The sequence below is a fragment of the Bufo bufo genome, chromosome 3, assembly GCF_905171765.1.
Source record: "Bufo bufo chromosome 3, aBufBuf1.1, whole genome shotgun sequence".
In the NCBI taxonomy this organism is placed as follows: domain Eukaryota; kingdom Metazoa; phylum Chordata; class Amphibia; order Anura; family Bufonidae; genus Bufo; species Bufo bufo.
This window is the reverse complement of record NC_053391.1, coordinates 384,823,675-384,839,630: the sequence shown is the minus strand read 5'-3', so window position 1 is coordinate 384,839,630 and position 15,956 is coordinate 384,823,675. Positions and strand designations below refer to the sequence as shown.

At 49.6% G+C, this 15,956-nt stretch overlaps 1 protein-coding gene across 3 annotated transcripts in view; it reads right to left on the bottom strand.

The window, feature by feature from the left end:
- Positions 1–15,956, bottom strand: part of BEND2 (BEN domain containing 2) — a 46,091-nt gene that overhangs the window by 14,042 nt on the left and 16,093 nt on the right. For 2 of the 3 annotated variants that reach the window (XR_005777602.1, XM_040424745.1), the window contains exon 4: positions 9,373–9,447. Coding sequence is in view for 1 of the 3 variants with exons in the window: in XM_040424745.1 (XP_040280679.1) it covers positions 9,373–9,447 (75 nt within the window). In the remaining 2 variants the exon portion in view is untranslated. Of the gene's footprint in view, positions 1–9,372; positions 9,448–15,515; positions 15,604–15,956 lie in introns of those variants that run through there. The other variant, XM_040424746.1, reaches the window with a different exon arrangement.

The window sequence follows — 15,956 nt, the reverse complement described above, 5'->3', positions numbered from 1 at the left end:
TGGCGGCCCGGTGGTGGGGGACGCACCTTGGAGCTGGCTCGGCTTTCTCCATCCTCGGCGCACGGAGGCGTGCGTTCCAGGGTGGAACGCACTCGCCTTCTGGCACAGGCATTGTTGTCACTCACCCCCTGGCCGGGCTCCTTGGCTGCTATGTCGGCTTGCGTTCCACGTGGAGCGCAGGCTCACAGGCAGCCAGGCCTGATAGGAAAGGGGGGAGAATAACTGGTACTTGTCGGGCTTCTCCCCGCATGCTGGCCCTCATGTTATCATTCCACATAGGTCTTCATACCACCCATGGGTCCCTGTACAGTCCTTCGCTCGGACCACACAAGCTGGTAGCCAGTCTGCTAGCAAACACCCAGGCATGAGGGTTTAGGATCTCCAGGTCGCTGCGCGGTCCTGGCCCCGCTATGGGTGGGCCCCTGGCATGAGTCTCCCAGTCCGACCATCCCTGTCATGGTAAAAAAAAAAAAAAAAAAAAAAAAACAGGAAAAACAAAACCCGCAAAAAAAACCAAAAAAAAAACAATATCAGTAAAAAAATAAAATAAAAATAAAAACCCGCATTATTCGAAAAAATAAATAAAAATAAAACCCATGGAAGTACAAAACCCGCAATATCAGTAAAAAAAAAAAAAGAAAACAGGGGCACCGCATTGGGGTGCACCATCTGTAACCTAGCAGGGTGGGTATCCTGCGCAGGACTCGCTCGGCTTCCCTCGCGCTTTCTGGCACCTGGTCACGGCCAGGATTGTCTCGTCTTCCTGGTTCGCCCAGGCCACTGTTGTCGTCATGTCATAGCCGCTTATTTTGTCTCCAGGGCACTGTCGGTGGTCTTGTCACAGTTCTGGTTTTGTCACATTGTCTCCCCTGGTTTGCCCAGGGCACGGTACATTCCTGGTACGCCCAGGTCTTCATGTTTCCTCTCTAACACATGGGTTTCACGCACCTGTCCTTTGTCTTATCCGAGTCTTTCTAAGGGGCCATCCTTCGGCTGCTCCCCCGGTCGTTCTTTGCTTTCCATGGCTTCAAGGTTACCATGTCAGTCTGCCGCCCTCCGCGGGCCGCTGCTACGCACAGCTTCTATCTCATGGCTACGTGCCTTCTCTTCTGTCAACCGCCTGGTACGCTCAGGCGGCTCTCTCCGGTCAAGTATCCAGTCCGATGCGCTCAGATGGTTACTTGACCTAGGGGTGCGCCCCATCCTGGCCAGTTCGCCTGGTTCCAACAGGTTTGAGGTCACCCGTTTCCTCTGCACTTTCAAATTTTCGCCTGTTACTTTATTTACAGGGGTTTTTCCTATTTTTCCGTTCCAAACGGTCCTATTCAGGTAAGTTCGCACCGACTCCGCCGGGGTCCCGGTCAGATCATGTTCACGCTTTTAATTGTCCCATTATCTGTCCGGCTAGGTCAGGTTCTATTGAGCCATCGTACGGGTTCTTATTCCGGTACGTGTTTCTCTATCGTGCACCAATTCAAATACCATTCCGTCATCACCCTCTCGTTTTTTTTTTTTCCTCTTTATTTGTCATGCCTTTTGTTTTCTAGCAGCACTGCCATGTCTCGTGCTTCGGATATGGAGGACGGCCTGTCCGTCTCGATCATATCAGGCCAGGCGGGTCCATCATCCCTTCGGAGCTGGACCATACCAAAGCTATTGGCTGAGCTGAACCGAAGAGGCATTCCGCACCCGGCCACCGCAAGGAAGGCAGAGCTGTACAAGCTGCTCATGACCAGCCCCAGCACTTCGGCAGTGCAGCAGGAGGTGTCATTAATCCAGTTGTCACTGGTGCAGCTACAGTCGACCCTAAACTCCTTGGTCGACTCGGTAGCAGACGTTCGGGCAAGGGTTTCAGAGCTGGAATCCCGGCCACCCATGGCTGCCCCGGCATCCGTCCCGCTGATGGCACCATCTACATCGGGTTGGCTGGCTACAGGTACGCCAAGGCCCATTCCCCAGGTGTCCCCCTCTCACTTCATTCCCGACAACCTCAAAAGAGACATTCTGGCAGGGAAAGATGTCAACCTGGCGTCAATCCTCATTGCCGCTCAAGACGTACCCGAGAACAGGGTCATCAACTGTGGCGATGTGTCGGTGGCCCTCCGGGCCAAGGACTCGCGGCTTAACCGCAAGTTGACAATCCCTGAGTTTGTCTTGGCTTTCAGCCTCTTCAGAGACATCATCTGCACCGCACAGCCGGAGAGGAGAGAAGAGCTGGACAGCTACTTGTACCTGGTCACTGACCTGGGGCACAAGTATGGTGGGTCGGCCTTCTACGACTACCATCGTTCCTTTTCGGCTAAGGCGGCGGCAGCGTTGGCGCAATTCCAGTATGTCACCAGCTGGTCTTTGATTGACACGGAGCTCTTCTGTCGTCACTTCGCTGGCCTCAGGGCACCCAACTGTGCGACGTGTCAATCAATCTTCCACTCTTCTGAATGGTTCCCAAATAGCGCCCACCTGTCTCAGGACAGGGCCCTCCCGGCAACCTCCGGGTCTTTTCCGTCTAATCCCTCCACTGACAAACTGGGCAGACCCATTGTCTACTTGGGAAAAAGCCAGGTCTGCAACAATTTCAACTCAGGGGGGTGCTCTTATGCCAGCTGCAGATCCCTCCACGTCTGCTCCCTGTGCTTCAGGGCCCATCCACGGTCCGCCTGCCCCAAAAAGTCTGCTAAAGGGTCCTGACTAGCAGACATTAACGTGGACCTCTTGGCGGCGCTCCTTCAGGATCACCATGATCAGGACTTTGTGGCGTTCCTGTTGGCGGGCTTCTGCCAGGGGTTCCACACAGGGCTCATCACGCTGCCACAGGTTCCCTGGGAAGGCAGGAATCTGCTGTCGGCCACCGTGGACCCTCCAGCAACTAGCGAGTTGCTCCAGTCGGAAGTGGCTAAAGGGTTTCTCAAAGGCCCTTTCCCGCTCATCCCGTTTTCTTCATGGCGAATCAACCCCATCGGCTTAGTATCGAAGAAAAATACCAATAAAAAAAAAAAAGGTTGATTTATGACCTGTCCGCCCCTCATGTTTCCGGAATCCCTAGCCTTAATTCCCCGATTCCCTCGGAGGAATTTGCCATGCGTTACTCCTCAGTGGACGACGCAATTCAGGCCATCCTGTTGCATGGTAAGGGACGCTTGGTTGGCAAAGGTGGACATCGCCGATGCGTTTAAGCTCCTTCCCATCCAACCTCAGTTGTGGCAGTTCTACGGCATTGAGTTGGCCGGGCAGTATTTTTTCGCCAACAGACTCACGTTTGGATCCAAGAGTAGCCCCTGGTTATTCGACCAACTGGCCAAGGCGCTACATTGGATCTTGGTCCATCACGGGGGCCTCCGGTCAGTCATCCACTACCTTGATGACTTTCTAGTCGTGGAGGACCCGCAGGTAGGGGTCTGGCATTCTCACCGTCCTCCTGGAGATGTTCGCCAGTCTGGCTGTTCCGGTCGCGGAGTCAAAGACTGAGGGTCCCGCCACGAGGGTCTCGTTCCTGGGCATCGTCCTGGATTCGGTTCTATTGCAGGCCAGCCTCCCGGAAGAGAAACTCGCTCAGTGTCGGGAGGTCATTTCCCAGGCGGCTTCCACGGGGTGCCTCACTAGAGTCGAGTTGCAATCTCTTCTGGGGCGGCTCAATTTTGCCTCTAGGATCATGCCCCAGGGGAGGACTTTCGTGTCGAGGCTGCTCCAGCTTCTTCCCTCAGCACCCGAGCAGGACAGCGTCATCCGGTTGGACGGCCAGGCCATGTGGGAATTGTTCCTGTCCCGATGGAACGGCGTCTCCTTTTTTGTGTCTCCTTGGTCTCCCTCCTGCCCGACTATTTTTTCGGACGCTGCTGCATCCTGCGGCTACGCGGCTATTTGGGGTCCCCGTTGGCTAGCAGACCGTTGGCCCACTTCTATCCTAGAGGAGGCCGAGTCCATCCGCACCTCCTCCCTGTTGGAGTTGTACCCCATCGTTGCAGCAGCCCAGGCATGGGGTCACCTCTAGGCTAACTTGCCAGTGATGTTCGTGACAGACAACCAGGCCTTGGGCGACATCTTAGCCAAGGGCAGGGCCAAGTCCCCCAAAATCATGGCACTATTGCACCAGCTGGTTTGGCTGGCCCTGTCACACAACTTTCATGTGCATTGTAGCCACATTCCGGGTCAGCAAAATGTGGCAGCTGACGCACTATCCCGGTTTGATTTCACACTTTTTTTTCAGGTCATGCCAGAGGCCGAGCCGCTCAGATATCCCACCCCGGCTTTCAGTTCCCTGACAATGGACTAGGCATGCTCGTCTCTTCGGCGCAAGAGACCTGGCGCAGCAGTCCCTTGCCCCCAGTACGGCCAGGAACTATCTTTCAGGCCTGAGAACCTTCCAGGAGTTTTCGCGTCCGCACCCGCAGGGTGGCCTGGCGGACATTCCTTTCATCATGGCCTTCATTGCCCATTGTCACCACCAGTTACACCTCTCCTACAATACCATTAAGTTGTACCTGGCGGGCGTCCAACACCACACCATGCTCCGCAACCCAGGGGGCGGGTCCATTTTTTCTGCGCACGCGATTACGGCCACCTTGCGAGGGGTCCAGAAGGGTAGGCCCAATCCCCAGGGCGGTGCAGTATGCACCGAGAACAGCTGGTGCAGAATCTAGACCATTACACGCTGAAGTTAATTTCCACCAAGACTAGTCAAACAGGCCCCCCGGTGGAGGTTCAGTTTTTCCCGACTGGTAATAAATGGTGCCCGGGACAGGTGTTTGGCCAGCTCATGCTCGCCCTCCAGGATGCTCCACCTCACAGCCCTCTACTACCACATCTCGATGGCGCTCTCACCGCGGCGCAGTTCATCAGCCACATCTGCACGGTTGCTGCTGGATTGGGGTTTGACCGCGGCGCTATATCCGGCCATTCCTTCCGCATTGGAGCGGCTTCCCGGCATGGGGTCCCCGCCCATGTCATGCGAAAGATGGGAAGGTGGCGTTCATCTTCCTTCACCAGATACATACCTAACCCACAGGTGGAGATTTCGCAGGCGTTTCGGTCATTGGTATTATAGGGTAATAAAGTCTTGTACCTTAACTATGTTGATTTCCTTTTTGCCCCCTTTTAGGCTGCTCTCGTACCCGGCTCCAGGCACACACCAGCCGGTTTAGGTTCTAGGCAGGCGCACTGCCCAAGTTCGTATTTTAGCCACGACCACAAGTTGGTAAGGCTGAAGTTCAGCCTGCATTTGTGGGAGGGGCTTGAGCCTTTATAAACCCCTCTTCCCGCACCTTAGTAGGCGTTCCGGTTCATGGACCCACCCACCCATTCCCTTCATTCCAAGGGTCCTCCTTAGGGCAGCCCCCTTTTAGGCTGCTCATGTACCCGGCTCCAGGCACACACCAGCCGGCTTAGGTTCTAGGCAGGCGCGCGGCCCAAGTTCGTATTTTAGCCACGACCACAAATATATATATATATATATATATATATACACACACACACACACACACACATATATACATATACACACACACACACACATATAAATATAATAAAGATAAAATAGCTTATGAACGAAAAAGGGGTGGGATGTTTGTATGGGTGTGTACGTAGTCTAATTACTATAGCTATATATTTTCATTTTTTTTATTTCTTTTTTTTATAAATTTTATTATTTATTAACTTTTTTTTTTTAAAGTGAATTAACCCCTTTCTGCCAGTCAGCCTGCAGGCTGACATTTCATTATAAAGACAGCAGGTGCCGCTCTTACATAAGAAAAAGCACTCCCTGCTGGCTTTCAATTTCTTCAATGTAATACACGCTTGTAGGAGAGTGCTACAAGCGTGTATTACAACCACACTGCTACTGCTGGCAAAGGCACATGTCGTAGTTTTATTCCGGCCGCTTCTCGGCATGTGTCCCCATTATAGTGAATGGGGCCGGAAAGGACTTGCGGCAGCACGGATCAGTCAGGCTGTTCACCTGCCGGAACAGCCTCCGCTAATGTGAAAGTAGCCTGGAATAGGCCCTTTCAAATGTTTGTCATTAGTCCCAGAATGTTCTAGTTAAAGCCCTCCTTAGACATGACAAGATGCAATTTTATGGACATCTTGGAGCAGAAGCATGGTGATGGTTGTATGCAAGGACCCAAGAACATCCAGTCCCTAGCAGGAGATGAAAACACTGAAAGGAGCAAATACACTGCTCAAAAAAATAAAGGGAACACAAAAATAACACATCCTAGATCTGAATTAGGGCTCTTTCACACTTGCGTTCTTGTCTTCCGGCATAGAGTTCCGTCGTCGGGGCTCTATGCCGGAAGAATCCTGATCAGGATTATCCTAATGCATTCTGAATGGAGAGAAATCCGTTCAGGATGCATCAGGATGTCTTCAGTTCCGGAACGGAACGTTTTTTGGCCGGAGAAAATACCGCAGCATGCTGCGCTTTTTGCTCCAGCCAAAAATCCGGAACACTTGCCGCAAGGCCGGATCCGGAATTAATGCCCATTGAAAGGCATTGATCCGGATCCGGCCTTAAGCTAAACGTCGTTTCGGCGCATTGCCGGAGCCGACATTTAGCTTTTTCAGAGTGGTTACCATGGCTGCCAAGACGCTAAAGTCCTGGCAGCCATGGTAAAGTGTAGCGGGGAGCGGGGGAGCAGCATACTTACCGTCCGTGCGGCTCCCGGGCGCTCCAGAGTGACGTCAGGGCGCCCCAAGCGCATGGATCATGTGATCACATGGATCACGTCATCCATGCGCATGGGGCGCTCTGACGTCACTCTGGAGCGCCCCGGGAGCCGCACGGACTGTAAGTATACCGCTCCCCCGCTCCCCGCTCCTACTATGGCAACCAGGACTTTAATAGCGTCCTGGGTGCCATAGTAACACTGAACGCATTTGGAAGACGGTTCCGTCTTCAAATGCTTTCAGTACACTTGCGTTTTTCCGGATCCGGCGTGTAATTCCGGCAAGTGGAGTACACGCCGGATCCGGACAACGCAAGTGTGAAAGAGGCCTTAATTAAATATTTTTCTGAAATACATTGTTCTTTACATAGTTGAATGTGCTGACAACAAAAATCACACAAAAATAAAAGAATGGAAATCAAATTTTTTAACCCATGGAGGTCTGGATTTGGAGTCACACAAAATTAAAGGGTTTCTGTCACCCTGCAAAACTCTTTTTTTTTTTTTGGATAGTTAGATTGCTCATAGTGCGATATAGCAGAATATAATGCTCTTACTTACTTTCATGCGGCCGATTCTTTATAAAACGAACTTTTATAATATGTAAATGAGGGCTCTACCAGCAAGTAGGGCGTCTACTTGCTGGTAGCTGCTGCAGAAATCCGCCCCCTCGCCGTGTTGATTGACAGGGCCAGCCGTGATCTCCTCCTCCGGCCGGCCCTGTCAGTAATTCAAAAATCGCGCGCCTCGCGTCATTCGGCGCAGGCGCTCTGAGATGAGGAGGCTCGTATCCTCAGCACTCCCTCAGTGCGCCTGCGCCGATGACATCACCGAAAGAAAAGACGTCATCGGCGCAGGCGCACTGAGGGAGTGCTGAGGATACGAGCCTCCTCATCTCAGAGCGCCTGCGCCGAATGACGCGAGGCGCGCGATTTTTGAATTACTGACAGGGCCGGCCGGAGGAGGAGATCACGGCTGGCCCTGTCAATCAACACGGCGAGGGGGCGGATTTCTGCAGCAGCTACCAGCAAGTAGACGCCCTACTTGCTGGTAGAGCCCTCATTTACATATTATAAAAGTTCGTTTTATAAAGAATCGGCCGCATGAAAGTAAGTAAGAGCATTATATTCTGCTATATCGCACTATGAGCAATCTAACTATCCAAAAAAAAAAAAAAGAGTTTTGCAGGGTGACAGAAACCCTTTAAAGTGGAAAAACACACTACAGGCTGATCCAACTTTGATGTAATGTCCTTAAAACAAGTCAAAATGAGGCTCAGTAGTGTGTGTGGCCTCCACGTGCCTGTATGACCTCCCTACAATGCCTGTGCATGCTCCTGATGAGGTGGCGGATGGTCTCCTGAGGGATCTCCTCCCAGACCTGGACTAAAGCATCTGCCAACTCCTGGACAGTCTGTGGTGCAACGTGACGTTGGTGGATAGAGCGAGACATGATGTCCCAGATGTGCTCAATTGGATTCAGGTCTGGGGAACGGACGGGCTAGTCCATAGCATCAATGCCTTCGTCTTGCAGGAACTGCTGACACACTCCAGCCATATGAGGTCTAGCATTTTCTTGCATTAGGAGGAACCCAGGGCCAACCGCACCAGCATATGGTCTCACAAGGGGTCTGAGGAACTCATGTCGGTACCTAATGGCAGTCAGGCTACCTCTGGCGAGCACATGGAGGGCTGTGCGGCCCTCCAAAGAAATGCCACCCCACACCATTACTGACCCAATGCCAAACCGGTCATGCTGGAGGATGTTGCAGGCAGCAGAACGTTCTCCACGGCGTCTCCAGACTCTGTCACATCTGTCACATGTGCTCAGTGTGAACCTGCTTTCATCTGCGAAGAGCACAGGGCGCCAGTGGCGAATTTGCCAATCTTGGTGTTCTCTGGCAAATGCCAAACGTCCTGCACGGTGTTGGGCTGTAAGCACAACCCCCACCTGTGGACGTCGGGCCCTCATATCACCCTCATGGAGTCTGTTTCTGACCGTTTGAGCAGACACATGCACATTTGTGGCCTGCTGGAGGTCATTTTGCAGGGCTCTGGCAGTGCTCCTCCTGTTCCTCCTTGCACAAAGGCGGAGGTAGCGGTCCTGCTGCTGGGTTGTTGCCCTCCTACGGCCTCCTCCACGTCTCCTGATGTACTGGCCTGTCTCCTGGTAGCGCCTCCATGCTCTGGACACTACGTTGATAGACACAGCAAACCTTCTTGCCACAGCTCGCATTGATGTGCCATCCTGGATAAGCTGCACTACCTGAGCCACTTGTGTGGGTTGTAGACTCCGTCTCATGCTACCACTAGAGTGAAAGCACCGCCAGCATTCAAAAGTGACAAAAACATCAGCCAGGAAGCATAGGAACTGAGAAGTGGTCTGTGGTTACCACCTGCAGAACCACTCCTTTATTGGGGGTGTCTTGCTAATTGCCTATAATTTCCACCTGTTGTCTATCCCATTTGCACAACCACATGTGAAATTGATTGTCACTCAGTGTTGCTTCCTAAGTGGACAGTTTGATTTCACAGAAGTGTGATTGACTTGGAGTTACATTGTGTTGTTTAAGTGTTCCCTTAATTTTTTTGAGCAGTGTAGATTCAGGGCACATGAGAAAATAAAAAATGTAGCCACTAAGTTTTGGTTTATGGGGTACATTTGCTATACCATATGAGCATAGTAAAGATATGCACAGGACAGTTTTCTATACCTGGCAATAGCTGAGAACTTCTGTGAGCGTTGGCAGCTGTTCTCCAGAGTAAGAGACATCTGAAATGATGCTTGCCTGATGAAAGATAGAACATATTAACGTATTTCTGACATACGATTTGCGCTCAATTAAATCATTCACTGATTATATAAAAAGATGATACAACACCATGCTAATGAGCAGAGAACAAGTTAAAAAAAACTAGAGAGCATATGAAATATTCTTTGACAGAAAACAGACAGGTTGCATGTTCTTTAACAGCTAGCTATAGCCATTAGATGTTTCTTGTGAGATCATGCGGATTTCTCTGGGCTCCTCTGTTAATATAATAAGATACTTTTCCAGAGAGTGATAATAGTCCCCAACAAGTGCTGATTGACAACATACAAGACGGTCGGCACTCGGTTAGGGCCTTTCACATGACCTGATGCAAACAGACAGCGGATGGGCCACTTGCATAGTCAAATGTAAAACGCTCTACTGCAAAGGAGATTTGCAGAGTAGCCTTTCTACTCTCTACAATTGCCTAAGGGTACTTTCACACTAGCGTTTTTCTTTTCCGGTATGGAGTTCCATCACAGGGGCTCAATACTGGAAAAAAACTGATCAGTATTATCTTAATGCATTCTGAATGGAGAGTAAGGGTACTTTCACACTTGCGGCAGGACGGATCCGACAGGCTGTTCACCCTGTCGGATCCGTCCTTCCGCTATTTCGCCGTGCCGCCGGTCTGTCCCTATTGACTATAATGGGGACGGGGGCGGAGCTCCGGCGCAGTATGGCAGTTCGCGGTGAGAGGCCGCCGGACTAAAAAGTCGGACATGCAGGACTTTTAGTCCGGCAGCCTTTCGCCGTGCACTACCAGGCTGCGCCGGAGCTCCGCCCCCGTCCCCATTATAGTCAATGGGGACAGAGTGGCGGTCCGGCGGCACGGCGAAATAGCGGAAGGACGGATCCGACAGGGTGAACAGCCTGTCGGATCCGTCCTGCCGCAAGTGTGAAAGTACCCTAATCCGTTCAGGATGCATCAGTTCAGTCCCTCTTGTGTTTTTTGGCCGGAGAAAATACCGCAGCATGCTGCAGTATTCTCTCCGGCCAAAAATCCTGAACACTTGCCGGCATTCATTTCCATTGAAATGCATTAATACCAGATTCGGCCCCAAGTGTTCCAGCAAAACGGATCCGGTTTTGCGGTTTGCGCATACCTTTGAAAATGAGAAGAAAATAAATACCGGATCCGTTTTTCCGGATGACTACCGGAATGACGGATCCGGTATTGCAATGCATTTGCAAGACGGATCCGCATTCAGATCCGTCTCACAAATGCATCCGTTTGCGTCCGGATTGCCGGATCCAGCAGGTCCCGGTAACGGAACTGCCTGCCGGAACCCTCTGCCACAAGTGTGAAAGTACCCTAAGACACCTGTCTGTCTGCCTGCTCTCCCTGCCTCCTAGCATAATGCTGCTTCTATCAGAAGACACTGCTGGCAAACTACAGCTTAAATGGAACTCCATAGTAGTGGGAGGTTACCTCTGAAATTCATGTTTATATAGGGGAATTTGAGGTCGGCACTAGGATCTGATTACTTTTGTAGATGCATATAATTAAAAATGTTGCATAACCACTGAGTTATTCAATAAAATGCAGCTGTATAGCGCCACCTGCTGTTTGGCTTTTCTCTTATTTCTTTGACCTGCTCACTGAGAAGGCCGCACATGCTCAGTGTCCTCCTTCAACTCCATCAGAAAAGACACATCCCCTGAGCTGCAGCAGAAAAGACTCCACTTAAGCTGTCAGCTTAATATAAATCTAGCAGAGCAATGAATGGTGAAGATCTCTGGATCCATGCGAGGTACAGGACTAGTTCTAGCTTTTTTTTTTTTACATTAAGGCCTCTTTCACACTACCATTTGTTTTTTTCCGTTTTGTGGGCCGTTTTTTTGCGTTCCGTATACGGTCCGGATGGGGGAGACGATGAGATGGTGTTGGACCTAATCAGCCCTTTGCTACCCCTATCTACCCCTTTGCCCAGGGAAGACCCTGAATAGTAGGGTCCCCCTGTCCTCGTACCTAAAGCTATATATGCCCTGATTCTCCCTATGCTCAATAAGTGTTACCTCTACCTCGACGCGTTTCACCCTATCTAAAGGGTTCCTCAGGAGGTTATGATAATAAGTCAGTGATAGACAAAAATGATAATGAATTGATGAGCTAATATCATAGTCATCTTAGTTGTGGCAATAACAATCATAAATACCACAACTTCGCAGCCATGGAAATCCTACATTATCTCAACGTCTTCCAAGTGTCTAGCCATTCAAATACCGTCACAATGACAAACACTGGTCGGAACCCTTAGATGATGGTTCACCCTGTGTCGCACCAAGCTGACCCCAGAATATGGTTAAGGGTAAGTTATGATGTTCACAATGAAGAGATTGCAATCAGTCAGGAATATCCCTTCCACGTGCGTCCTCCATACAGTACGTCAGGAACACATGTTGCAATGTGCTTTGGTGACCAGTCAGATAACGGTCCTGCTCAAGATATAGCCATCTTGCTGATTGCAATCTCTTCATTGTGAACATCATAATTTACCCTTAACCATATTTTGTGGTCAGCTTGGTGCGACACAGGGTGAACCATCATCTAAGGGTTCAGACCAGTGTTTGTCATTGTGACGGTATTTGAATGGCTAGACACTTGGAGGAACGTATGGAAGACGTTGAGATAATGTAGGATTGCCATGGCTGCGAAGTTGTTCATGCTTCGATGCGCTCCCTTGCCCTGCGCTAGATCGTGCAGGGCACGGGCTCTTTTGTTTTCAATAACACACTGCCGGTGTGTTCGGTGACGTCACTGACTCCGCTGGGCGGACTTTAGCACTGCCCTAGCCGTTTTACTGGCTAGGGCAGCGCTAAATACCGCCCATCAGTGCCGGTGACGTCACTAGGCTTCCTGACAGCCTCATGAAGAGCCCCGGTACGTCACCGGATCTCCAAAAAATGCCTTTGCCCTGAAGTCAGGGGGGCTGCCTGAGTGAAAATGGAGGGATGTCCGGGTTCAGCTCTGAACCTGGACAACCTCTAAGTAATATTGTAATGGGTCATCCATGAGTTCCATATCTCCTTACATTTTTTTATGGTGCCTCTCTTCTGGTATACGAATCTCTCCAACTGTATCAAATTATGGACCTTATCTACAAGTTCCTGCACCTTTGGGGGGTTTGAAGCAATCCAATAGTATGCAATAAGTTTCCTTGCCTGGTAGAGAATACATATAATAACTACTTTCCGCCCTGGTGTCACGGGCAGTGTTTTCACACAACCCATAATACATATCAGTGCTGACGGATCTATTTTTATGTGGAACACTGTGGTCAATACTCCCACAACGTCTGTCCAGTAGCGTCTTAGACGTGGACAGTTCCACATGAGGTGTATTAAATCAGCATTTGGCACCCCACATCTCTGGCACAAGTCATCTTCTAGATATCCAATTTTCTTCATTACTACTGGGGTTCTATATACTCTATGGAGCAAATATATTTAAGACACACAGTAAGCCTCACTTACTGCCACCTCAGGGAAATCCTGTAACACTTCCTCCCACATCTGCTCGGTCAAGTCTGCAACGTCTAGCTTCCATTTCTCATATAGCTGCATGGGATGTTTCTGATATTGCATTTCCATAAGACTTCTATAGTGGAGTGAGATCACACCACTAGGACCTGAGGAATAGGTTTTATATATCTGCGTTGGCAATCCATCTCCCCTGGGGCCTTATTATTAGACATACTACCCATTTCTTTTAGAGTAATAGGGGCATCTAGCATATTTCTCTGTTCCGCAGTAAGGGTATAAAGTCTCAGCGGGTCGAGAAACGCCTGGGTCTCCACTTCAGATGCAGAAGTTTTAGACTCCTACAGGCAGGAATAAAACAAGTGCATAATCTCAAGTACCTTTTCAGGAGCTGTACAGCGATCTCCTTCAGGGTTGCGGAGAGCAGCTATATAGGCTGATTGTTGCTGAGCCTTAGAAACCGTAGCCAGTAATCTACCCGCCCCTTCTCCTTCCTACATCTAGTAGGAGGCCTTTTACTTTGGCCCTAGTCTCATTTCTTTTTTTATTTACCTCTGCAATTAGTACTCCCCGTAGGAAAGCTTTCATAGTGTCCCAAACTACGAGCTAGGGTGCAGAGGGGAGATTATGGATAAAGAACTCCTTCAGTTTGTTTCCTATACCCGCCAGCACATTAAGCCAGTATAGGTTAAATTTCCACACCATGCATCCCTGCAATACAGGAGGAAGGAAGTTGGCCGTGACAAGCACAGGGGAATGGTCTGATATTCTACGGGGAAGATATTGTATGTCCTGAATTAGTTGTCCCATTGCGGTGTTGCCCAGTATTAAGTCGATCCTGGATAGTGACCCATAAGTACTACATTAGCAGGAGTAATGTTTTATCTGCGGGTTCCTCAACCTCCAATAATCCAGCAGGAGGGCCTCCTGCAATAATCTTCCAAATGGGGTAATTTCGTCAGGTGTTGGTTGGATATTAGGGACAGAATCTATCTAAAGCCGGGTGAATTACATTGTTAAAGTCCCCAAGTAAGGGTACTTTCACACTTGCGTTAAACTTTTCCGGCATTGAGTTCCGTCCTAGTGGCTCAAAACCGGAAAAAAACTGATCAGTTTTATCCTAATGCATTCTGAATGGAGAGCAATCTGTTCAGTATGCATCAGGATGTCTTCAGTTCCGTCACTGTACGTTTTTTGGATGGAGAAAATACCGCAGCATGCTGCGGTATTTTCTCCGCCCAAAATTCCGGAACACTTGCCGGAATGCCAGATCCGGCATTATTTTCCATTGAAATGCATTAATGCCGGATCCGGCCCAAGTCTTCCGGAAAATGATCCGGTTTTGCGGTCTGCGCATACGTAGACCTTTAAAAATGTGAAAAAGATAAATACCGGATCCGTTTTTCCAGGTGACATACGGAGAGACGGATCCGGTATTGCAATGCATTTGTGAGACGGATCCGCATCCGGATCCGTTTACAAATGGTATCTGTTTGCATACAGATTGTGACGGAACTGCCTGCCAGAATCCAACAACGCAAGTGTGAAAGCACCCTAATATTACCGAGATGTCTGGTGACTCAACCAGAAAAGAAAGAACCCTCCTAATCACCAGTGGTGACTATGGCGGAGGGATATAGATGCCTACTATAATACAGGGGATCGTAAATATTTTGCCTTGCAGACATATACAGTATATCGCCCCATCTCATCTATCTTTTTAGATATACATTCAAATGCTATGTTCCTATGGATAAAGACACTTACTCCTCTAGCATAGGCAGAGTAGGTGGCATGATAGCAGTGCCCTGCCCACTGGGGAGTGAGTAAGTGGGTCTGGTCCTCCATTAAGTGTGTTTCTTGAAGGCTACATATGAGAGGTTGGTATTGTTTCATACTATCCATAATAGCCCTCCTTTTATTGGCTTCCTTTAACCCCCTGACATTCCAGCTCAAAAGCCTCAGCGAACTAGCCATATACATGCCATAGTAACATAAATGAACCCCTTGTTTAACTCCACAGAGTCAGTGGCAGGAATACGTCGTGCTCTCGGGTTATAGAACGAACCCTTATTCTACTTCTCAAAGCCTCATATCTCATAGTTGCAGTCCCCCAGGTTGTGAACCAATAATGTCCCTAAAACGTGCCTCTAGAAAGGCAATTTAAAGTGCTGATCTTCCCAGCAGGCCCCCACTTAGGCACCTAGTTGTAAGTCTGTGGGACTTAAAAGTACCTGCTGGCAGAGTCAGCTAAGACTGGTTAGCTAGCCCACCAGTAAGAGGGTGGCGCTCCTTATACAGATTTCAACAAAACAGCATTAAAAACAGAACAATGCTTATATATAACCACGATTAATGAAGCAGTCTACTCCTCGGCTCCCTGCATGTCTCTCGGCAAGCCTTTGAACAAGGCCAACCATTCCAATATATTCCCCACTGCAGTCTGTTATATCCATACTCTTCCTTTACATGACCCTGTCAGAATACCATGTTAACCCTACACAACTACCCTCCTGCGCGATCATGTCCACATACACTCTCATTGTGTGTCATCATGGTACTTGCACTTAGATGTGGAGTCTGTTTATTTAATCCTCTCGGTTCTTGTCTTCTCTCAACTGGCGTTCATGCCGATCCAGCCATCTCATCTCATCGCCTTTTTCGATTCTTCAAAAAAGCTGGTGGAGCATAGGGCAACAACACTAAGTTTTGCTGGGTACGGCATGGAATATGGGATGTTGAGCGCCCTCAAGTGACGCTTTACGTCCAGAAATCTCGCTCTACTCTTCCTCTAGGGAATAATTGGGAAAGAGGCAAGTCTCAAAGAATTCCGTGGGGTTCGCTCCCTCTACCTTCTCGGGCACCCCTACCACCCGCACATTGTTTCGGCGTAGCCGGTTTTTTAAGTCCTCTTGCTCAGCTGCCACTGAGTCCAACCTTCGTGCATGTTCCACTACATCTCTTTTAAGTGGTTGTATGGCGTCCTCCACACCCCCCATACG